At 40.2% G+C, this 25,882-nt stretch overlaps 1 protein-coding gene and 1 long non-coding RNA gene across 5 annotated transcripts in view; one reads left to right on the forward strand and one right to left on the reverse strand.

Annotated features, from left to right (window-relative positions):
* The window catches only part of LOC107078095 (uncharacterized), a 142,712-nt gene that overhangs the window by 72,530 nt on the left and 44,300 nt on the right, over positions 1-25,882 (reverse strand). The gene's annotated exons all lie outside the window — the stretch shown is intronic.
* Positions 16,179-25,882, forward strand: part of ntf3 (neurotrophin 3) — a 42,554-nt gene continuing 32,850 nt past the window's right edge. Inside the window, exon 1 of one of the 2 annotated variants that reach the window (XR_011190032.1) lies at positions 16,179-16,582. Coding sequence is in view for 1 of the 2 variants with exons in the window: in XM_015353326.2 (XP_015208812.1) it covers positions 16,565-16,582 (18 nt within the window). In the remaining variant the exon portion in view is untranslated. The remainder of the gene's footprint in view (positions 16,583-25,882) is intronic. The other variant, XM_015353326.2, reaches the window with a different exon arrangement.

Here is a 25,882-nt window from a genome sequence, read left to right on the forward strand (position 1 = left end):
TTTTCATCAGTGACTCTCTCCCTTGTATCCTTTTATACGTCTGTATTAGTTGGGTAACAGATCTCTTACCTCCGATTTCCTTACTTTTCTGTGATAATTAGAGAAGACCGGCAATTGAGGCATTCCCTTTTAGGAAGGTGCACTGAAAAAGTAAGAAAGCATTTGTTATTCATGTCCACCAATACATAAAAGCTCAGTAATCAATGCTGAGAATTGAATATGAAAACGAATGAACAGCCCAAGGTTTTTTTTTTAAGCTTTGGCTTATGTAAACACAGGTTCATGCTACACAGGTGTCGGTTTTATTGTTTTTGAGCTTCCTCTTGCTCTACCAAGAGGAAAACAATGAGAGAACGCCTGTGGTTCTGCACATCGTACTTGAGTAATAGTGAGACGCTAAGTGTGGCCTGTTGACAAAACATCAACAAAAAGCCTTTTCAAAAGACAGCTGCTGTTATTACCTTTCATTCTTCTCCATATGAATTACTGAATACTGTGCTTAAACCTGCAGACATACAACTATCTTGCTTACAAATACCTACCAGTATCTTCCCTTTAAATTTGATAAATACATGTCTGTATATAGGGACGCATATACAGTAGTCAACATTGCGGTCTCAATTCAATTCCAGACCTGAGGCTCTATCTGTGTGGAGTCTGTATGTTCTCCCCAGGTTTGTGTGGGATTCCTCCCACAGTCCAAATACGTGCTGATAAGTTAACTGACTTCTGGGAAAATTGCCCCTGGTGTGAGTGTGTTGCTCTGTCTGTCTACCCTGAGATGGACTGGTGTCCCACCCAGGATGTACCCTGCCTTGCACCCATCGCTGGGATAGAGTTCGGCTCCACTGCAACCGAGTTGGAAGAAGCAGCTCAAAAATGGTTGGATGCCTGTATACACGGATGCTACACGGTTTTATGGAGAATTAGCATGTTATTTATTTACACGAGCCTTTTCAGAAGAAGGAAATGTCTGTTGAACTGTCTGACTGTGGGACTGTAGGGAGAACGTGGACCATTGGAGTGCAAGTTTTGGGAAGATTCTGGAATTCTGGAGTCAATTAAAGACGGTTGCCCATCGTTCCTTGAAAAGAGACGGACATTCAAAGTTGTCTTATAAGGGTTTTGTTGTTCTCGTTTTAGAGCACATCAAGAGCAATGTTTTTTGTGTTCCTTGTATATTATCATCAAATATTTCCAGGAGTGCAATGTAGACTTTACTGAACATATGTCAACCGTTTTGAACACTTAGCAGCAGTAACAACAACAAAAAAAACAAACAAAACATAAATCACTGTCAAGGCAATTTTGGTACCTGCGGCAGTTCAGAACTTGAACAAATTCCAGCGAAAGTCGACTGCCAAATGTATTCTCTGAGCGTTTGACCGAGATTTGTGTGCGCAAAAACTCAACAGGTCGACAGGTTTCATTTTTACATCAGCTAGTCTGGAGTATCTTTTGAAACCAAACCAGGCTACCACTCCCGGTTACATTTTGGGTTTACTCTGGATGAGAGTTCACAAACATTAAAGTTACGCAATTCATTTCTGCAATACACAGAACCTCCTGCAAACTACTGTATCTGGGTTGTCCCTTCTCCCAGACTTTAACCTCACAATGAAAAGACAATAGGAAGGTTCAAGAAGAGGTTGTCTGTTCAACACTCAACAGAAATTAAACTGGGTTAACTTCCAGATTGGGTGCTGCAGTATCTGTGAGGAGTTTGCATGTTCCCCCTGTGTTCGCGTGGGTTTCTCCCACTTTCCAAAGACATGCTGGTAGGTTGATTGGCTGTATGGCCTGTGATGGACTGGCATAATTCCCTGGCTTGTTCTTCCTCGTGCCTGTTGCTTGTAATGATAGGCTCTGTCACGCCTGCATCCCTGTATTTCATAAAGGAAATGGATGGGTGAATACATTTATTTAAAATATACAGCAGCACACAGCTCTCGGATATCACTTCTTTCCTGGGTGCATTTCCTTTTGTTAAATGTCACGCCAAAGTCTGAGACAAAAAAAATTGCCTGCCTGTTCATTATTCAATCTTCCAATTTTATCTCATCTTCCACCTCCCCTGTCTTTTAACAAACCACTGCTCAGCCGTTTTCCATTATTCCTACAGTATAGTGTAACTGTAGGCATGAAGCTGCTCTTATAGCATAATGTAGAGAGAAAGAAACTGAGCTTCCGTACCTGGAAAATCAAGTCAAGAAACACCTACAATAAAGCCACCTCTAGGAATGATTTAATAATTGAACAAATCCTCTGATCCTAAGTGCACTTCGCTGCCAAGAAAAAAATCTCAAAGATGCTAAACTGGTTACAAAGTGAATATGTGTTGGCAGATTCTGTTATTTGCTGATTGCATCTTTTGTAAGAGTTTTGGCACCTTATAAACATCTTAAAACAGTAGATTAGGATTAGGCTTGTCTTTAAAAAGATTTTGAGATGTGATACTTTGAGAATAAGGTCTTTTAAAACAGTTTTCTTCTTTTACAGCGCAGGCCACATGAGGACATTAGCTATGAACCTTTTATAAAGCTTAATAATAGACAAGATTGAAGCACTAAGAATTGGTGTTCAAACCTCATGTCCCTACCACCATCACATCCTATTCTCTATAGACTAGATTTTTTCACTCTGAAAGAGTTAATTACCCTTGTAATACCCAATTTAAATGTTAAACATTTCTTAAAAGAGAAATATTTTAATTAAAAAAAAGTCTGGGGGCTTGCTATGGAGAAAAGGTTTTTAAGCTTCTGGATTTTTAAATAAACCTTTTGTAAGTGAGGGGCTTTTGACTTGATGTGGATGTGTACAACACTAACACCTCTACAGTATTAAGGTGTGAAAGAGAAATTGAGGGTGCTTTTTTTTGTACCAGAACAGCTCTGAACCTTTAAGAGAACCTTATTGCTTCACAGGGGAAAAATAAATTTCTTGCTTAAAGACCACTTCCAGCAACTTATATATGTATCAATCACAATGAATATTTTTTCTAGTTAAACTTATCAACATTTTTGTGTCTGTTGTAGCCCAGGAGAAGAAAAAAAAGGATCAGGGACTTCTTGAGTTGGATTGATCTAATCGATTAGTGGTTGCATCTCCGAAGAGTTAAACCTCTGAGCTCTTGAAGTTTCAGCCCACATCAGAGGGTCAGGTTTTTTTTGCTGAACTAACAAAATTGTTTTACGAGAGTTAAATAAATATAATTGCATGCTAGAAGGTGTAAAAAAGGCTTATAATTTGTCTTCAAATCATCAGCACATTGGCTTATCTTCAGTAGAAGTGTCATTTGGAAACACCACCTTCTCTTAATGGGTTATGAAGGCAGTATTAAATATAATGTAGGCACGTTCTATAAGTGCGGATCCATATTTAATTTCTGGCACTGATAGCAATGACTAATCACGATTTAAAAATGTTCCGTTTTGTGTGGCATGTCAGGCTGGTCATGTCTCAACCACGAGAACAGGACAAATGCAGACTCGCTATGGAATTGCAGAGAACCATGGTAAGACTGTAAAATTTATTTTATTTCATCCCATATGGTTGCATGCTTAAAGATTTGCACTAGCTGCAAAGTAGTTTTGTTTCTATGCATCTACATTACAGTATATTGTATCTCATGCGTTTCAGTAGCTGGGTTAGATCTTAATGAATGCGATAGAGGGCTAAAACAGGTCGAGAGTATTTGATGCGACTAGTCAGGGTGAGGGAATGGCCTAGCCATGAAGATAACTACCTAAACTCCCTTAATTTTTGCAAGGAATGAGCTAGGGAACAGCTTCAAGGGTGCAGAGAAGGGTGCTGGCACGGTGGTCAGCACTGCCACCTTGCGTCGCTAGGGAGCTTGATAAGACGCCAGACCTGGGGTGCTATCAGGGTGGCCCTGGGGTAATTGTCTATGCCAGCCCTGCGATAGACTGGCGTCTCATCCAGGGCGTACCCTGCCTTGTGTCCATTGCTTGCTGGGATAGGCTCCAGCTCCCCACGACCCTGAATTGGAAGAAGTACTTAGAAAATGAAATGGATGGATGATTATATACTGCTGGGTGTGAGACTTATGTAGTTAGACAAGCAGAAGTGAGTGAGATTAGGATCTGACCTTCCTCAAAGAATGGTATAAACTCCATTTTGCTCTAGGTTACTTGTTACAGTTTAGTATATTTACTAAAAAAAGTGTGACACACATGCCTTCCAGTATTGGAAGTCTTGATCAGGAGCCCTGATCTCATCTTACTCCTGCAGCCTTCACAGAAGAAAAGTAGACATACTGTAAAGATGTATTTCTACTTCTTCGCTGTATGCGAAAGCATACATATCGTCTGAAGTGCGCAATCAGGCCATCGGCATGCATTCAGAGGACGCAAAGGACTGCAGCTTAATCTGGAATATTGACAGCTCCTGCTGATAAATGAGCAACCTCACCGAGAGAGGTGGTCAGAGAGTTTTGACAGCTCTAGGCCTAGGGGCCTTCAGCAAGCTGTTCTCCAGCTTGGAAGCTGCTGGTCACAGTCAACTCAAGAGATAACTAATGCTGTCTGGATTTGTGGTTCACTGTGTTACCACCCACATGCAAACTCCCAGCTGGCAGCCCCACTGGAACTCAGCAGGTGTGAACCTGGCCAGTACCTGGATGGGAGACTCCTGGGAAAGGTAAGGTTGCTACTGGAAGAGGTGTCAGTGGGGTCAGTAGGAGGCACTCACCCTGTGGTCCGTGTGGGTACTTATGCCCCAGTATAATGACGGGGACACTATACTGTGAAAAACTATACTATACTGGCTTCATCACTGAGAGCTGGTGTATGGGGAAAGTACTGGAGCATCATCCAGGTGGAGCTGCACACTGGTGGCGGTAGTGGGATTCCCCGTTACCTGTGAAACACTTTGAGTGGAGTGGTCAGAAAAGAAAAGGATTATTTCTGGATTCACATATTGCTTCATGGTGCTATGAATTTGAAAGGAGGGTTTTGTCTTCGTGTGAAGTGGAACTCCAAACAGCTCAACTTCTCCATTTAGTCAATTTTATTTATACCACTGTTTTTAAATTCTGTCTGCCCACGTCTCCTGAAATAAACGCTTAGATAGCCCGCAGCTGGAACTTATTGACATTGATTTTGATTCATTAGTATAATTAAAAGTACATAAATAAAGTACAGCATGACTCACCAGGTCTAATTAATGGTGCATCTTGCCTCTTATTTATCTCAATTTAGTTGTAATAGCTGACAGTGTTGCCTGAAATGGATGACGTCAAGGCATTTTTTTATGAGCTAGAGGGTTTCCATTCTTTTGCAAAACAGTAGGGTCTGATGGTTATTTTGTTATTATTAGAATAATATTATATTAAGGTGATCCGGGCGTAACTGGTAAAAGACTGACTCGGAAATGAGAGACAGTTTCGCTAATTAACGAAATGACAGTAATTGATGTCGTGTCTTTATGTTACCTTTTTAGGACCCAAGAGAACAGAAACAAATTATGGGACCTGTTGTCCTGTCTGATGGTTTGGAGAAAAGTCTGATAAAACAAAATCATGTTTCAATTGTGGTATAGTGGTGCAGTGGTCAGGATTGCAGCCTTACAGTGCTGGGGACCTAGGTTCAATTCTGGACCTGGGGTGCTGTCTGTCTGGAGTTTATATGTTTCCTTTGTGTTCACTTGAGTTTCCTCCCACAGTCCAAAGACATACTGATGGGTTAAATATCTCCTGGGGACAACTAGCCAGAGTGTGTGCGTCTGTGCTTGCGAGTACTCTGTAATGGACAGGTGTCTCGTCCAGGGTGTATCCTGTCTTGTGTCTTTTGCTTTCTGGGATTGGCTGCGACTCGTTATTTCTTATGAAGTTTTATGAAAATGGTTCGATATTGAATGCAAAATCTACCACTTTACGCCCTTGTAATTTGGTTTTGGGATGACCAAAGGAGTTCTCCTTATCAAACAGTTCAGTGCAAGGGCAAAAACTGTCTTTGTATAACGTCTTCCAAGTGTTTTCATCTCCTTCCAAAGATGCCCCATTTTGTTCAATTACCAATGATTTACACGTATTCTTCACAACAAATATTGTAATTAAAACAGTTACAAAATGCTGTAATTGAGTTGGTGTATTAGTTAGAACTGCCAAATATATATTTTTAACCCACCCATCCCCATACAAATGCTGTACTGGTTAAAAAAAAAATGTTGTGAGAGCAATTCTAAATTAATAATATGCAAGTATTGCAAAGAAGTAGCTGAAAAAATAATTCTGTATAACTCAGCTGAAGTGATACAGACTTTCATTTACGTTTTTAAGGCAGCAATGTGTCTTCCTACAGGGAATCTGGAATTCGTACATGTATATCGTAGAACTGCAAATGAACACAAATTCACAAAACTGAACCAGGAAGCGAATGAGTCACATTCCTATTACTGACTATGGATACATTATTTATATCTAACTAGGAGCAAACTTACAAAACAATTGCAATTGATGCCACGTATGATAACCTACAAATTACACAATAACTAAAAAAAATGGTCGAGTGCTTCAAGATTTTAATCTCAAATATAGTAAGAATCAAAATAATTGACTTCATGAACTGAAAAAAAAAACAGTTCATGGTGTCCAAGAAGCTTTTCTCCAGAGTAGTTTCTCTTTTCACATGCACTACAGAAAAACCAAACGGCTTGTTCCATCATCATGATGGATCAGAAAGTCTGCAAGCTAACTGGACACTGAGGTGGGATCTCTGCCTGTAAGTCACACTCGGTCTGGTTTCAACAAACATGACATGCTTAAACTGCAATGTGCCCTTTACAGAACTAAAGAGCAGTTAGCAGGCCACAATCTGACAGTTCAAGAAACCAACTAAATCTGGTCTGTGATGGCTGATCTCTTTGACCTTTCACCTCCTGGTCTGCAATGGCTGATCTTTGACCTTTCACCTCCTCTTGATTAGATTACTTCGGACTTCCGAAGTGGGGTTTAAATAATTTGCCTTCTACTTTTCCTCTGCTTCAAGTAATAGATAATATATGATGCAAAACTTCATCTTCCAGCTTCTTATTACTGCATTAGTTCAAGCAAGCAGAGCAGTGGACTATAATGTTGTACAGTGTGTGGAAAGTCCTGTTAAAAACATTTAGTGTAGTATGATGGATCCCCCAATCTCAGGGCTGAGGGTGAGTTGCAGCAGCTTGCCCAGAGAAAATAATTTCATGATACAATTGCTACATAAACTAGACATCTGGAAAAGAGTCTTTTCTTGTCACATTGCCTTGCAGAAGATCTCTCTTGAGATTCTACGGTGTTTGTTGCCAGACCCTTCAGCTGGCACCAGTACAAAACACACAGTACTAACAGCCTAGTGTTATTCAATGGTGATTTAGATAAAGAGGAGACGGCTGATACTTTTTCAGCTGCCATTTCCTCGAGCAATCAAGACATTGCATCCTCCATCGGTGCGTCTCCTAATCTGTGCTTTAACCTGCAGAAGAGATGCTGAAAATAAGTCTAAAAATGATCATTCTATATTTTGATGCTAGAGAACGCTGACTGAAATGGAATTCAGAGAAGTGATTAAGAGGTATCCTTTGGTGACACAAATTGGATGACCTCATAGTTTTGGATTTAAAATGCACATGCATGCTCACAAAATATGACGAGAAAAAAAAACCAAATCAAGAATATTGCAGCCTGCATACGAGTATCAGACTGTTTCTGCAAGTACTTCAGCTGCTACAGCAGTGGCTACCGATGTTTTCTTTTTTTTCTGGTTTTCCCCAACTTCAAATGGACTACCCTTTATTCCAAACTTTCAATACGAAAAGAAAACGACAAAACGAGTTAAACTGAACTCACTATGAAAGTTGGAGAGGGATGACGATAGCCCCTTTCAATCAGACTCAGCTGGCTGCTCCCCGAGCCAAGAGGGAGACCAAAACACTGCGTAATCCTTTCAGTACACTGCATTCGTGGGTGTCGTTATTACATTTCACTTGTAATAGTTCAAGAGTCACGGGATCAGTGTAGGGCTAGAGCTAAAATTCAGTTTAAAGTGCATCATATACTACAACCTGCTGATCCTTCAGACTAACGCACCATTACACCAGAGACGGGGACGTCAGTGCTGTGCGAGATCACAGGTACTGTACTTGTGCACTGGGTCACAGTGACAGCAGAGATGGCCTTGTATGATATGGGGTGGTGTAGGCTTCAGGAATACTCCTTTCCTCTGTGGGACTCACAGGTTTTTCACTTCAGCATCCACATGCATGCTTAGTAATGGATACTGTATGCGAGCAAATGGAGAGTCCTTCTTTCAACCCTCCTACCCACGTCTGCCTGCAGAACTGACACTGCTGAATGTCCTGTCTGAACACTCTGGCTCACATGTGTAAATTAAGTAAAAAAAAAACAGTAAATCAGACTTGATTCTGTCCAGCTCAATCCCCCGATGCACAAAGTTCATGACAGTAAAACCACAGTGAAAGTCCTGGGTAAAAGGAGTGTAAGGTGGTGGGGTGTGACCAAAACAGTGGCAACTATTGTGAAGAAAATGCATCATAAAACAACAGTAAACAGAAGTTAAGCCAATACAGTGAAGATTTAAGCTGTTATCCTAAAAGATTGTTCTGCAAAGCGTAGGAAAAATCTGGGGGAGATCAACGCAGTAGAAGTAGATTATTAGAATTAGATTAATTATTATTGTTGTTTCATTGGATGGATTATTAGTATAAGGCATTATATAAAAAGTAAAATCCTAGTTTTGTTTTTATAATAAAGGATTAGTGGATGGTGTGATTTTCTACATGTACTCTTCTTTGACTAGATCATTTCTACCGGTGTACCTCTCTTCTGAATTGTAACTGGACATTGCTGAACATCTTTTCGAAACTTTCATCTTCAGGCACGTGTCCTCAGACAGTGGTTAGGTCCCCGTTTCGTTCGATGAATTCTGCCATTTCTCCAGTCTCAACCGCAAAAAGAAAATTCCACGTCTGGGACTTTTTAGGTGGCGTGAAACGGCGCACCCCAGAAAGCTTGGAAAAGAGATATTTTAATTGCGAAAAGACACTCTTACTATGGAGTTAGAAACATGGGTGTTGAAGCGATGTCAAAAATTAGATGATTGGTACAGGTAGGTGCGTTATCCTAAGCGCATTTATTTAGAACATTATCAAAGGAAAAAAACACTTGAACACCAAGGCCAGAGAAATGCAGAGCTGTGAAAAAGGGATGAGCTCTTTATGCATTATTCAGTCTTTTTACCCTTCATTTACCACAGACTGAGAAGCCTCTCAGTACTGCATTGTGAGCAGTAACTTACCTGTCACTAAGTGGTTTTGGCAGGTGCTTATTTTGGACAGGTGTTCATTTCACAGCAGAGCAAAAGTAAAACAAGAGCCAAAGACCTCATTACAAAGTTTCCCTGTTTAAATCATTGTAACGCACGGCAGCTCTGAAGCGTGACAGAGTGCTCACCAAACAGTCACAACTGTGCAGCCATTTTTAGGTTTCTCTTGCGTGCCTGCTGATGGGGATTAGTTAATAGGTGTTTTTTTAGACCTTTAAGTACTGTAGCTTTTGTCTTAGATGTGTGTGCTATCAGATTCTCTTCATGTCAAAAAAGGGAGTGTTTTGCCTCATTTATGATAATAATAATAATAATAATAATAATAATAATAGCAGCTTACACTTACATAGCGCTTTTCTGGACACTCCACTCAAAGCGCTTTACAGGTAATGGGGATCCCCTCCACCACCACCAGTGTGCAGCCCCACCTGGATGATGCGACGGCAGCCATAGTGCACCAGAACGCTCCCCACACACCAGCTCTCAGTGGGGAGGAGAGCAGAGTAATGAACCAAGTTCAGAGATGGGGGTTATTAGGAGGCCATGATTGGTGAGGGCCAATGGGAAATTTGGCCAGAACACCGGGGTTACACCCCTACTCTTTTCGAAAAACACCCTAGGATTTTTAATGACCACAGAGAGTCAGGACCTCGGTTTTACGTCTCATCCGAAGGACGGCGCCTGTTTACAGTCTAGTGTCCCCGTCACTATAATGGGGCATTAGGACCCACATGGACTGCAGGGTGAGCGCCCCCTGCTGGCCCCACTAACGCCTCTTCCAGCAGCAACCTTAGTTTTAAAAAAAGAATATTGCCTTTCAATGTCCAATCAAATAGTATTATTCAATACTTTTGTGTGGGAAGCAGGACAGCAGAGTGGTCAGCATCACAACTTCGTAGTGCTATGGCCCAGGGCTCATCTCCTAGGGTGCTGTCTGTGTGGAGTTTGCATGTTCCCCCCATGATCACATGGATTTTCTCTGGGTGCTCTGGTTTCCTTCCACAGTCCAACGACAGGCTGGGAGGTTAATCGACCTCTAGGAAAACTGGCCTTGGTGTGAGTGTCCTGTGATGGACTGGGGTCCTGTCCAGGGTGTACCCCACCTTTCGTTTGTGGTATCTAAACAATATATGTACGATAGACATTTTCCATAAATGCTGCAACTACATTTATTTCATTTTCTGTTTCTATTACAAAGTTGCTGAATTTTACAACAGGACCTATTTCACATGTAAAGCTCCCTGTGTATTTTTTATATCTGAATTGTCTAGGCCGAACAAATAATAAGGATTTAAAGTGATATACCGGGTTATTTATTCGTCAATTTGCTTAATGGTTTAAAGAAATTCCGTACTACAGTATTATTTCTATTAAAGATACTATTACACTGAATTTGAACGTTCAGATGTTCATTGTGCCCGTTTCTTTGATCAACTAAAAACACACATTATTCATTCAAAAACAATGTCGATTCAGAAGGGACAAATCACCTGTGTTTGCCGTAGTAGAAAGATATTCTGAAGCGCCCAAGTCTGAAAAATGGTTTAAAAGAAAAGTATTTTTGAGCTGACAAAACAAAAAAAAAAACAACTAAGTATAGTCGAGCCAGCTGTGTACATTATATAAAAGATGTCTTTTATTCCCTGTTCTATACAGATGACCACTCCCACTGTTACATCTTTTCGGTTTCTGTAACTGTTCTTGTGACATTTCACTCCACATTCCTTGCTAAGCAGTTTAAAAGAATTTTTAAACCATTTCAAGTCTTATTCTTCATTAGTATTATACTGTATGTGTTTGTATGATAGATATCATTTCAGGTAACATGAGAAACAGAACTGTCTACAAGAACTGATGCAATAGGAACAGAAGTATAAAACTGGGGCAAATGTTGCTTTTATCTGTCTGGAACAGTTTTTGGGATAGAAGTTTTCGTTATTTAAAGTCGTTGATAAAATCTTGCAATAAGATGGATGGCACAGTGGTAAGCTTTGCCTCTTTGCTGCAGTGGGGCCCTGGGTTGAATTTCTGTGATGCTATGTGTGGAGTTTGCATGTTCTCCCCGTGTTCAGGTGGCTTTTTGCCCACTGTTTCGTCCCACAGTCTAAAGACAATTGGCCCGTGTGCGTGTGCGTTCTGCAATGGACTGGTGTCCTGTCCAGGGTGTACCCTGCCTTACTCCCTTGTCTTGCTGGGATAGAATATGATATGAAGATGTGATAACCTGAAAGTTCACGAATCTGGTTCAACTGGAAAGATTTAAATCATAAAATTATTTTTTTAAAAAAAAAATCATAAATCCCATAAAGTTAGCAACTTAGTTGCGTTAATAATGATACAAAAGGTGGCATATAGAAACAAATGGCAAGGGAAGCACATACTATGGAGGAGTAGGCCAAACCATGGCCAAGACAACTGACAGTTTTGAAAGTTTGAAACTGAGAACTGTGAAAATCAATCACATTGCCTGTTGTCTCAGTCTTTCTTTTATTATACAATTGTACTGTTTTTTTAGTACTACTTATCGTCCGAGAGCTAGCTAAATAGCATTTTGTTATAGCATATACCTGTATATGAGTATACTGACAAACTTGAACTTGAGAAAGAAGTAGGAGCAGAAGCTATGTATCACATGGGCGATTCTGGGTTGCGGAGGACTTTTGTGTTTATGAAAATGCTTCTATGTCCTTCTATGTCACTTAAGGGGTGAAAATAAGAGTGCTGGGGTAGATCGCAAAAAGCGTAGAACATTAGTCCACAGTATTTATGCTCTAGCTTCACTTTTACAACATTGCCCTCAGATTTGGCATAACACAAAAATGATACTACAGCCTTAGACAGAGTTCAAAGAAGAGCAACAAGAATGATTGCTGGTCTGAGAGAAATGTCATATATAGGCTGGTTAAGGCAGCCTCTCACTCTAGAACAAAGGAGATTGAGATGAGATTTGATTCAAATATACTCTATAAGATCCTAAATTGTATCAACTGGGTCAACAGGGGTCTGCTTCACACTCAATAGCAAAACAGCCTTTTGCTTTTTGTCAGGCATTTATTTTATCCATTAATGTTTGTTATGCTCTAATGGTGCGATAGAGATTTAATGTCTGTAATGCTCTAATGGTGCAATAGAGATTTGTTAGAAACTTTTTTTTCTCCAACATTAGATACAGCAGATGACAGCAAGGCAGAAGAATTCATAAGTGATTGTCCATTTGTGAATTTACGGTAACTTTCGTTTTATTCCTGCTTTCCATGGCTATAAATATTTGAATGATTTTTGATGTTTAAAGTAATTATAAGAGAAGGAACTATGGTTATGAGTCATGGTTTGTGCCACAGGGACATGAGCAAGGACAGCTGCTCATGAAAATTTTAACATCCTTTTAAGCTCGACTGTGGAACTCTTGCTGCAGTTGTAAAACTGTATCTATGCCGATCGACATATATTCCGAAACGTACATACCGTAAATGACGGGCAGAAAGCTAAACATCACAAAAGCCTAACATTTTAAAAGAGTGAACGCTGAAGTTTGCAGAATCATTTTGTCTGGTGCTACAGAAGAAAATGCTTCCATTCGTGTTTGGCAGTGTTGCACTGTGTAGCATCACAGTGACCCAAAGCAGAGGACAATACAACCAAGAAAAGGAAAATCGTAGAATGGCCTAGCCGATCTTCAGAGCTTATTTCAGCATGCATGTTACAAACTAAAAAAAAAAACCTAGGTGAAAACATCGCAAGGCTGGACAAGAACTCAATTCAAGTCATTTTTATATAGCGCCTTTCACAACAAGGTCGCACCAAGGTGCTGAACAAAGCAAGGGTCCCTACGCGTTGTCTTCTGGTCTTTTCTGTTCTGTATTCACAACGGAGGAGAGGAACCAAAAACTCCTTAGTTAGAGAGAAAAAAAACCTCTAGGGGTCCAAGGTCAACTGGCTGCCCAACCCCTTTGGGCATGCTAACATTATACGATTAAAAAAATAACTAAATGAACTCAAGGTGGCTGGAGCAAAGCATCTTAAATCAGGGTGTACCTTGCCTTGCATTCTTTGAAGAGATCCTGATCTGCAACAGGCTATTAGAAAGTGGGTAGACGAATGAACACATGGTGTTCTTCGATAGGAGCATCTAAAGACGTGCTATTGGCAGCCAAGTTTTTCGCCAATTAAACAGGAGACCCCATAACATGTCCTCAATTGAGAGACCCGTGCTGGTGTCTTCATCTCCTCACATGTAGAGAAAGGGTAAATTGGTTACATTAAGGTCTCATTCGACCAGCATGACCCGACAACAGGTCACCAGCTGCAAATGATTTAATTATTCCCAAGGACCACAGCTCGAGACCCCTCAGGGCAATTACATCCTTTTATGAGAAAAGCTGAATGATGCTTTGTCAACAGCACAATCCGCTGAAGATCGCTTTTCGCCGTCGTGTAATTCTTTTCAGATTTCACAGATGTGTCAAATACAGTAGGTGGGCATTAAGGGATTGCCAAACCTCACGGATCGCGATTTGACCAAGGTCATGCATTCTTTTCATACGGAAAATAAAGCATGGATATTTCATGCGCTCCCACACAATTGTCTCCTAGGTTAGAGGAAACACAGAAACTTACAGCAGGAAAGATAGGAAGGTTTTTTTTTATAGTAAAAAGAGTTCAACTATAGATTTACCAATTGCACATTTCTAAGTCAGTGATATGTGACAGCTGGCCATCTAGCATACATCTCTGTTACCCAGAAAGACACTTTCAAGATGGCCTATCTATCTCTTTTCTAACCTCCTTATCCGTTTCAGGGATGCAGGGGAGCTGGAGTCTATCCCAGCAAGCAACAGGCACACTGTCCCTGGATAGGAAAATTACCCTTCCAACTTGACTGGGGGAGGAAACTGGAGCAGCCAGAGGAAACCCATGCAAACTCCACACAGACAGCACCCCAGGTCTAAAATGGAACCCAGGGTCCACAGCATTGCTGGCAGCTGCACCACTTTAATCATTGTATAATATTGTGGAATGCTTCCTTGTCTGGGAACAATAAACGTTTTCAAGCATCCACTTGACGTTTTTTTTTTTGCTCCTAAAAGCAGACAGGTGCCTCCCTAGCAAACTTTGACTTAACGCAGGTTGTGAAGACAGGACTGTGCAGGGATGGCCAACGTTTTTCACAGCTAAGCAGGTTTTGTAACCCTCCCTGAATCATCCGTTGTTAATCCCCGGGAACAGACTGTTATTCCGACCAATTCAGCTTTGTAATTAAGATAAGTAATTTATTAAGCGCTTAGATAAAAAAAAAACAATATATATGCCTAAAGGAAGGAACATGTTTAACACCCCCTGATGTAAACGAAAGCTGTACAGAAGTAATAACTTACAGAATGCATTGACCAGTCCATCACAGGACACACACACTAAAGCCAAATTTCCCAAAAGGCAATTAACCTGCTGGAGCATCTTTGAACTTTGGGAAGAAACCATCACGAACACAGAGAGAACATGCAAACTCCACACAGACAGCACCCCAGGCCCATAATGGACCCCAGGCCCATAATGGACCCCAGGCCCAGTGCTGAGTCAGCAGTGCTAACCTCTGCAACATCACACATTCAGAATAATTAAAACAATACACAAATTGGATCTACATCATAAACAAACAGTATGGAAAATTGATGTATACTGAGTGTGTAGTTTCAATTAGGGTATTTCTGCTGAAAACTGTACATGTAGTTTATGTGCAAGAATACTTTTCTGTACATGCACTATACGCTTGTCCTACTTGCGCGTTGTGGGTTTCAGTGTTTAATTTTTACAGTACCGTTATCAATGTGTACTTTGTGTTCGTTGTGTAGGACTTAACAGATGCAGTGGCATAAATATCGATTAAAACATAAAACCATGTTATTTTATTTGTGTGATATGCATCGTCCTTTAAAAAAAACGTTAATACGCGTGATAAAAAGCGTTTTATCCCACGGCGGCTTGATGTAGTGGGTACGGAAAGGGCAGTGCTGTACAGAGGGCGAGGGAAGGGTTATTAATGAGGAAATTAATTCATCTGCAAGCTTTTGTGTTTTTTTTTACGATTACGTTCAAGTCCTTAAAATACTTAATACTCCCTATTGTTCTATTGAACTGTATTTAACTACTATTATTATTCTCAATATGTGTGTCTGCATCCACACAAGCGATCAGAAAACGGATAACTACGTATAGGGTTTTCTATCAAACAATACGTACAGTACAATCCAATTGGTGCATCTACAGTACAAAAAGTAAAGTACAAATTCTTACAATCAGACTTAATTTATATACCTTTCATTCAACTGGTGAAACCTGAAATTTGTCAGTGGTGAACTTCAGCCGTCTTGAAAAGTTCGCGTTGTTTTTTGACAATTTCGTTACATTAGTTAGAAAAATGAACAACGTCAATATCTTTATAAGGTTTATAACGCAAAATTATTTAAGACAAGGTGAGTCACTGCAAAACCGCTAAGGCTAAGACATTTCCCCATAATACCCACAAAACCCCCCCCAGAAAATTTAGTAAGATAGCAGTCAGAATAAAGTCTGAAAACAATTTGAAACATGAGCACGCACAAGTACGAACTATTATCTGGTTTATCCGTTTCCTCAAAGTGTATGTTGGCTACCAACATATTGGAAACACCACTGTGCAAAATTCTTCTGAACTTCTTTTCTGAAAAAATAAAAATGGTGCAATCGCCAACATTCGTCATGATTTCACTATCAAATTTCAAGGCATGTCCTGCTCTCCTGCTCTTCTTTTTAATGCGTTTTGTCAGGTGTTGGAAGAAATACAGATTAGACGTAACCTAGCGTTATTGTTGCTGCCATCGTTGTTGTTGGACGGCTGTTAGTAAAATTGTTACATTTCTCAGATCAATGAGAGGCAGAGGCAGCAGTTCTGAAGAGGCCAGCTAGTTTTTGTGTGGTCCTGCGTCTGAGTCAATCTGCAAAGATTCCGCGAGTCTAAAACAGCCATCTGTTTGGTTGTAGTCGAGAAGATTACGTTTGCAACCCGAGAGAGAGAGAGGGGGGGAGAGAGAGGGAGAGGAGAGAGAGAGACTTAAGTTCTTTTCTGCAGTTTCACACTACGACGACCGTGGTAACATGCACTTCGCTTTTCATTGAGAACTTTCAAATCGGCTCGCTAACATTATCACCTTCATGTCGACTTTGTTGGATAATTCTACACGGATGCTATGGTTACCTTTATTACGGTAAGTCGCAAGTTTTAAGGCACACCTATTTTTTGGGGGGGTTGTATTTGATTGTGCTTGATTTTGAGTTCGTGGGAATTAAAAACAGGACCTGCCGCAGACTGGGGAAAAACAATCAATGCACGTATTTGCAGGGTTCTAGCTGGACATCTAGAGTTGGAAAATGGAGATTATATATACAGTACGTAATGCATAGAAATTGTACTTGTTGAAGTGGTATAGGATTAACAGTTCATGCAAGACGCCTGGAGTTAGTTAATGAGACAGCCTAGTTCTTTTTTTAACCCTTATTAATGCTGTAGAAGAACATTTCTTAATGTTGGAGGTGAGGGTGATTTTGTAACCTCGTGTGATCAATTCTCTCTCACCCCCTCCTTCTCGACTTCACTTCTAAAGATTCCAGTCCAGTTTGGTTTGGACTGAAATCTGCTAGGAATGTACACACCATCTTTACAAGACTACACAGTGCCCGAAGGTAAATTTAAACTAGTACGGGCACAGTCATCACTCAATGCACGCCTCTTCTCTAAATAAAACGAAATTTTCGGCGTGACACTGCTGTAACAATGTTAAATGCATGAAAATTAAATACGGACGTCTTCATTTTAGGAAACCTCAGTTAATACTACAGAAATGTGATTCAAGTCCGTTCATAAAAAGGAAAAAACAAAAATGAAAACACACAATTCTTACTAGGCTGCAGTTCTGTTTTTTTTTAGTGTATTTTCTCCCCAGTATATACTGTACTGGACACCACAAGCCTCACAGGAGTGGGGTGTGTAGATAGTGAGTTTTTTTTTTTTTTTGAGGGGAAAATGTCTTTCAGACCCGTGACTCCAAAAAGAACAGTAAAGCGAAACCAGTATGGGGTCTGTCTTTTTAAATCACAGATTACAGCTATGAACTGCACTTTAAAACTTCTGCTTTGGGGACGAACTGTAAAATGTGTTATGGTATGAGTAGGGGAGTCCCGACTTTGAAGACACTGCGCTTTTTTCTAACTGGAGAGGGAAACATTTAGGCATGAACTTTTTCATTCCTGACGTGTATTTCTGTACGGTCGCAGCCTAATCATTGCCGGCGACAGGCAATCCGTAAAATGGATAATCCATACAAATCTTTAGTGGCGACAGGATTGCCAAACGACTTCTGCAGGACTCTAGGGTGGCGGTAGGTTAAAGTGAATGTGACTGCGCTGGGTATTTACGAACGATTCGCGCTCGGTGTTTTTCAATTAGCATTCTCTGGTCTCCAGAGTCGTGTACCGACTTGTTTTTACAGAAGCATCTGTCAGATAATGGCCTTGGCCCCAGAAGGTAAATGCTTTAACTAGGAGGGGAAATAGGAATTAGGTTTACTGACTTCCCAAATTAAACAGCTGGTTTAATTGTCTTAACTCAAAGTATAGTGCACTTGATTCACGTCTTATTTTTTCAACATAAAACGCAAAAGGAACACAGCGGTGGAGCTTACGCACAAAAAAGTGACAAAGGGTAAAATTAAACACCTTTCATGACAGGGATAAACAATTTCCCCCCCACTTTTTTGCACTCTAAAATGCAATCTAACAGCGTTTACTGTCCTTGATTCAGCTTTTCCACAAGGTAAATTGTGTTAATTGAAAAGGCAATGCTTTTTGTGTTTAATCGCACAACACTCGAATAAACAACTAGAATGATGTTTAATTTTGCAGATTCACCATTTCTCCCTTTTAATGCGTTGCGGTAATACTCTCATGCGCACATAATGTTCTCTTTAGATATGTGGAGTAAAACGTCACGGCACTCAAATCTAATGCTTAAAGAATTTGGAATAGTGTCTCATATTAGTGACTTTCAATGTGGCGTATACAAACCCAGGAGAAACAGAAAACGGAAACAGTATCACAATTATCATAAGCAAACAAAATAAACCTGCTACTTTGCGGCATTGCGTTTTAAAATCGATACCCTTCAGAAACCGTCTAGTTACATTTTCTGTGTGCTGTTATAGCTTTAAGTTAATCATTGATAATGCCACTCATTTGTGTGAGAAAGTACAAACTACGTGAATATAGTAAAATTTACATTGAAACATTTTTTTAAAAATCAGCTTGTTGCAATTTTTAACATTGGAATAACCAATACCAGTGGAAGCTTTTATGCAAAAAAGAGCCGTCATGTTGTTTAGCGGCTGTGTATTCACGTTCTGAACCGTTATTTTTACATTACAGTCTAATGGGTGCTACTGATGACTGGTATGGTGATAAGGCAACATAGTTGGCTCCCAATTCCTGGATTGTAGGGTTGGTTATATCTTTCTGTGTGGAGTCTGCATGCTCTGTGGGTTTTCCCTATAAAAGTTTCCATCCACTCTCCAAATACAGAAGGTCTGAATAAATTGGTGCCTCTAAATTGTCCATATTATGTGTGTGCTCCCTGTGATAGCCTGGTATTCTGTCCAGAGTTTAATCGTGCCTTGTGCGCTGAGTTTTCAGAATAGGCATCAGGGTTCTGCAGAGCTTTACAGGAATAAGCCGATTTCTGCTGCTGACTGGATGGTAGGTACCACTCTTTCCTTTTTTGGTCAGAAAAGAAATCTTCCTTCTTACTGTCCATTAAACGAAAGGACTTGGGTTTGTTCTTGGGCCAAGTTTGCGTCTTTTGATGTAAGAGAGGAGTTGTTCTTTTGCATGGACTGTGTTTCTTTAGCAGTTCCTATTTAAAGGAAGTATGTCACATTTATGTTTCTGTAAGGCCAATTAAGCTTTTAGCCAATTAAGCATTTATAGAAATCTGTGGCCAACACGATTTTGTGCAAGAGCAATCTAACAAAACTCACAGGAGCTGCCAGGTTTACTCAAGGTTTAGTCCTGTGAGAGTTCCTGGAAAGGTCTGTGAAGTTATGCATATTTCTTACATTTTAGCACATCCTTTACATCATGTTATGCATTATGGTACTAGATTCTAAGACGAAAAAAGATAAGTCTCGCACCTTTTGAGTGGGAATAATTGAATTTTGTACCTCTTCTCGGGCTCATCCTTGACTGTTCTGTTCTACTTTAGATCACTATAATAAAATTGCCTCAAAAGATAGTCTCTAGTTTTGTGGCAGAGTGAAATTAAGTGTCTCCAAGGGATGACTGAGAAAAAAATTGCAATTATCTTACCTTATTCGTCAAATTACCTGAATTTATTTTTGTTTATTTTTCCCCCGAGTAATTTAAGAGGACACCATTAAAATGTCTTTAGAACGTTGTGCACGTGCAAGTACTCTCTGCGAATGGCTCATCATCTATCCAGTATATAACCCTAAACATGAAGCCTTTGCTCACAAAATTCACTTTTGTTAATCATTTTGACTTTCAAACCTACAGTGTAGCTGACTCTGTAATAATATTAGCATCCATGTTTCCTGCTTTAGACACCATGAAAAAGAATCTGAAAACCGACTCTGGATATGATTTGAAACATCTGTATTTCTGTGCTTTGATCAGCCGATCCTAAAAGTGAAATTTAAGCACAGGCCTGTGTGCCTTCTGTCTGCATCTCAGACTTGTGGTTCCCGTGGTAGATCTAACTGGAGGTCCTACGCCCCTGGGAGTCAGAGTCATAAGCATAGCTGGTTTCTTTAGAAAGCAGTTTGCATCCCCTTAACTACGAACGGGGAGCCATTTTCCGGGTTTGCTGGGATATTGGGAAAATGGAAGGCAGTGTGGTTCACCTAGATGTGTTCCCTTTTTTTTTTTGTTTTCCACAATTGACAAAATGGTCAGGCTGTGGCTCTGTGGGAACGGACACGCCGTTTCTCACGGTTCAGCGATTAAGGGCCCCCTTTCTTGAAGGTTGTACAATGAAGAACTTTCCTGGTGCAGCACCTCCTAGTCCCAAAAGCCTAGGTTGCCACACGTGGGGCTTTGTTTTCCTGCTCAAGTGCTGCCTGCAGAGGCATACTGTATTTTCACTCTTTGTGGTCTCTCCCCGGCCTTGGGCCTGCTCCATCTCTTCGATTTCCTTCCCTCAGCTGGGCCTTTCTAACGGTCTTTCCCATGGTGGTGCACTGTGTTTATTTTGACTACAGCAGCGTGGTGCAGGGGTTAGGGTTCTGGCCTAGTAACCAGACAGTTGGGGGTTCAAATCCCGGGTGAGGTGCTTTTGTTGACACCCTGACCAGAGTAGTTCAGTTAAAACCCTTCCAGTACAATACCCGACTGCATGAATGGGTGACACTGTAAGCTGCTTTTGATCAAAGCACCAGGCAAGTACTGTACTCGAGTAATTGTAGAACTAGCAACAAGTGACAGAGGAATGAATCAGTTTTTCTGCTCCGTTCCTCAGTGGTGATCCGTCTTGCTTAATGCTGGAGTGTCACTCGCTAATAACCTTTATTCTTATTTATTTAGCTTTAACGAGCAAACAGTTGAACGCCTACTTCCTCCGACGTCCATCTTGTTAATTTCATTTTCTCCTTTCTTTTCCCGTTAACTAATAAACCCAGGGCCTGCACTGGCCGTCAGAGGTGAAGCGCTTGTCGGGGGTGGGGGGGTGGGGTACTGAATGCTCTCCGTTTTGGAAGATAAAGCAAATTTGAACCCTTTGCTAATTTCTTGATTCAGTTACTCGGGTGCAGCCTTAGATTTCCTGGATGGCTAGGATGTGAGAGTTGTGAAAACCAAGCTTACTGGCTGGGTACGCTACAGTAACAGGCTTATTAAATGAGTAGCCTGATGGGAACATTGAAGACGTCTAAGTGAATTAGTGTGGCTCTAAGGAGGAAAAAAAATGTCATTTTAATTCTCCTTCACAGTGTGGTTATAAGGTACGCCAGAGCTATGATAACCAAAATGCCAACTGCAAGTGTCTTTTAATGCCATGCTTACCACAATTGATAGAGAAACAGAAACAGAACTCGGGGCTGAGAGACTCAGGGGTCTCTCATGGAACAGTGCTAGAAGAGTATGCAGCCAAGATAGTGGGGAAAAAATAGCACAAGCAGTAAATGAAAGATAAGACAGAAATGTAGGTCTGAAAACGTTGCCCGAGAGGTGTGATGTACAGCGTTTGGAAGAAGAAAAGTTAAATTAAAGCACAGTTACACAGTGGTTCAGATATATAAGCAATTATTTGTGTTTGTTAATAAACAGATCACTAGCCCATTACTTCCCTCCAACCGCGACTAAGGTTATCAGCACAGGTCCAGACAGTTCACTACAGTCAGGGAAGACTGTAGCTTTGTCAGGACATTCAGTCAAACCAGTTCCAGCGTATTCTGTGGCACTCCTCATTATCCCATGTGTAGCTGTACATTAGGTAGGCCCTTGACTCACCTCTGCAGTTTATTACCAGTCAGTGATAGTTGAGATCACTGTGTTTTACAGGAGAGGCAGACTGCTATCCAGGGCGTCATGCCTTTTCATTGGCTAATGGGCAGGGATCTATGCAGGGGGATTACAGGCGGTTTTTGGCACAAACCCCGACTTGGCTGAGGGATGACGACCTAGCCATGAGGACAGGGTAGTTGGACAACCCACTTGTGAGGCAAAGGCAGGACTGAGAGAAGCAGAGAGATACAAGGCTGTGAACTCTAGGGAAGAATTGAACATGGTTCAATAGCCCATGTTATATATGCCTGCCTAGGGCAGGTACTTGTGTAGATTACATGCCTGATGTCAGACCTTGCTTCTCTCTTCAGAATGTGGATTTCACACCTACGAGAATATCTGTAACTGCAGTGGTCTAATTTGAAAAGGCAGTGACATTGTTTGCTTAAAAAGGGTGAATACCTTCTAATGTTAAGTACTATCCCAGCAGTCCTTCAGAACCCCCACCAACTTTTCTGGAGGTCAAAGATCATTATCATCTTGGTAACAATACGAGATGAACCATTTTCAGATGGCTTCATTGTGACCGACGGCAAACGTCTGTTTGAGCAACCAGTTGGACCACCTTCTTTTCAAGATTTTTTCCAGTTTTACAGTGAGCAGCTTCATACAGTAGGTATTATTACTGAATCCGTTAGCTTAGAATTGCCATGCTGGTATACCTTGTGAGTTTTGTTACCCCTGGAAAAAAAAATCTCCCCTCTCCTCCCAGATCCCAAGATTATAATGAATTGTATATTTGAAGATGAAATCAATCAGTGGTCTCTCCATTCCAGGTCTGTAACCTGCTAAGGGAATGATAATGGTATCGCCAGATGTTTTTTGCTGCTCTTACTACTCATGATAATAATGATGATGAAAGCTATTTACTCATGGTTCTGACAGTATTCATATCTAGCAATGCTGGCAGCTCCAATTTGTTTGCTACTCAAAACAGTGTGATATCTGTTGGTGAGTCGATCTGTACTATCATAAAGGTATTCACAATCGTGTGAATTCAGTCAAGTGATTATTTTCCCCTCTCATGCTTTTGTTTCGCCCTCCTTGCACCTATTTTTTAAATTTTCAAGCTCAAGCAATGACGTTTTCTGTGCGGGTGCAGACCATTTTGTGATGGTCAGCCTCTAGTGCTTTATAATTACCTTGCTTTCAGCAAGGTGGTGAATTGCTCAGAGGACATGTTGCCGAAGGTCCTATCGCACTATTGCATTGCTACTGTAGTGACAGGGGTGGTCAGAGTTTTAACGGATTGATTGATTGGTGATCAGCATCTCCTTGTCTACCCAACCATCATTCTACTGTTGATGCTAAATTTCTGTTGGCTACTCTAGAAATGCAGTTTCACTTTAACTTTCATTTACTCACACGTCCTTAGGGGCACCTGTGTACATTCAGTGCTTGCACTTGGGATCCTTAATGCTAATGAACTCTATATAAGTTCTGAAGAGATCCATCATTGCCTCCACTCCATTCTGGCGAAATTAAGTGTTTCTGCTCCAGTAGTTTTATAATGCTGCATTAACAGTGTCACCCTCGTATTTCTGTCTACTGAAGGTCGATCTCAAAACTATCAAGTACGATATCTCACTGTAATGTAACTTTTTGTTCACTCTGCGGATCTGTTCCGTTTATCTGGACTTCTGTCTTAAATATGTCTTTCCCTTTCCTCGTGCAATGCACTAATGGTCTCGTTATGCAGCATTTGGACTCAGAACTCATAAAACAGGATTTTAGAAGTCAGCTCCCTGCATCTCAGCCTGACATTTGAATTAGCATGATTGACGCTTAGTCACTGTCCTTGAATCATTACTGACAAAGACACTCAAAAATGCACTGTTCTGAATATAATTTGGCCGTCATGGTGGTTTGATTGTTGTAGTATACGGTACAGACATGAACAAGTTCTGCCCAATTGTGTAAGCTGTGCCCGTGAGATTTTTTTAAAGGAACATGGGAAATGAAATAAGCTTTAGATCTTTTGTAAATATTAAACTATTTCTAAATGTTTTGGTCATATATTTTAGCCAGATATGAGATACCAGATATTGTAGCCTTATTTAATCACTTGAATTTTCACAGCCCAATGTAAAGGTCCAGATTTTTTAAAATACTTGATTTCACAGGATGTCTTAAGAAAAAGGATCTTATTGTAGGTTATAGAACTTCTTTATGATATACAGGTACCGTAATTGCCATACACATTTAAGATGTATAGTACAGTACGTAGTGTACTAGTATAGCATATATACACACACAGTCATTAATATACTTTATTTTAAATAATTCTGCATCAAATAGAAATCCCCATTTTTCTTAATTACATTTATCCAAGTGTTAAATTTAAAATCAATATAATGCTAATTAATTTAGCAAATAATATAGGACAATGCATAGAAAGTAATGGTTATTACAGGATTAACAGTGCAGTTAGTAACAGTACAAACTGCACATTGGTATCGGAATATTGCACATGGGAGAGAAGCTTAGTCTAAGGTGCCAGTGGGTGAAGCATGCTGTGTCGCTACTGAGAGAAATGGGGTTTGCTCTTCCACAAAGAGAAGAAGCTAATGGGAGAAGCGTGGTTGGCACTCCTGTATGGTTCAGAGGTTGGTGAGAGAAGCTCATTTTGTGCTCCTGTACGGTTCAGAGGCTGGTGCTCCTGTACGGTTAAGATGCTGGTAGGAGAAGCAGGGTTGCTTCTGGCTGATGCGCAATCTTAATGTGGAATTCAGTAAGGCTTCTCAGACACACTTGCCTTTTAATTTGTTCAACATAAATCAAATAACAGATTTCCTCCGATTACCACAGGACTCAAATAAGAATTGAATGTGGGTCATGCACATGTTAATTTCCAGTAATTACAAAATTGATTGTATGACAGAAGCTGTGCTGATTATGTGTCCTGTCCTTAAACAAATTAAATTAATCTGGAAATTAATTTATCGATGAACCTTCCCCTTGATCCAAAAAGCATCATGTATAGTAACATGATATGCAATTTGCAACTCACATTGAAAGTCACTCAAGAACAGTCATTGATAATAGGTGTATGCTTCTACCTTTATATTGTATAATGAATTAAAACTTGATTTAAAAAAGTCTTTAGCCTTTTAAATACAGTAGAAGGGAAAAGGGGAAAATTCTTTAAAATGAGCCTTTAAATATATTGGTCTATATTTAAATTTTACATATTATTCAATAGAAAAAAATAGTTTTTTGTAATTATCCAATCACAATTTTATCCTATGTTCATATACTGTAATTGCATTGTAGAACAAGCTACTGTATTATATTCAATTAGTAAACTAGCATAATGCAGTATTGTTTTGTCCAGTGTGATCTAGACCTAGACCGAACTTCTTTTGTCTTATTTCAGGTAGTCCCATTCACCTTCAATGGGATTTTTAACATGATTTTGTGGTGGTCATGCAAAAAAAGACAGTAAAAATCGCCTACCCTCTTTCCTAAAATGTAACTGTTAAAAATAATGTAGAGGATCTCATCTTTGTGTTCTTGTTTCCGTTAAACTCTCTTCAAGTTACTAAGGACCCCAGAGAAAAAGCTAGCTTCAACCACAATGCCCTGAATAGTCTGAATACCTCATTATCTTTGTTAAGAGCAGGAGAGAGGGAGGTTTCCATTAGCTCACAGTCTTTTAAACACCATTATCACAATTCACATGACAATATGCACCACACCTCCATCAATTGGTAATACATACAGTTACGGTATCTCTTGAAGTTCTTAATATATAAAGGATATGTACAGTATGACTCGGCTGTTATCTTAATGATACAGCATAACTGGAAGTGCATGCAGTGCGTACAGTACAAACATACAGAAATTATGGAACAGGTAAAGGTTTATTCCAAGGGAAACAATGTTTCGGCTGTAGAGCTTTCTTCCGGTTTCACAGGAATAAACCTTGACTTGTTCCTTTG

This window comes from Lepisosteus oculatus, chromosome 7 (genome assembly GCF_040954835.1).
Source record: "Lepisosteus oculatus isolate fLepOcu1 chromosome 7, fLepOcu1.hap2, whole genome shotgun sequence".
Taxonomy (NCBI): Eukaryota; Metazoa; Chordata; class Actinopteri; order Semionotiformes; family Lepisosteidae; genus Lepisosteus; species Lepisosteus oculatus.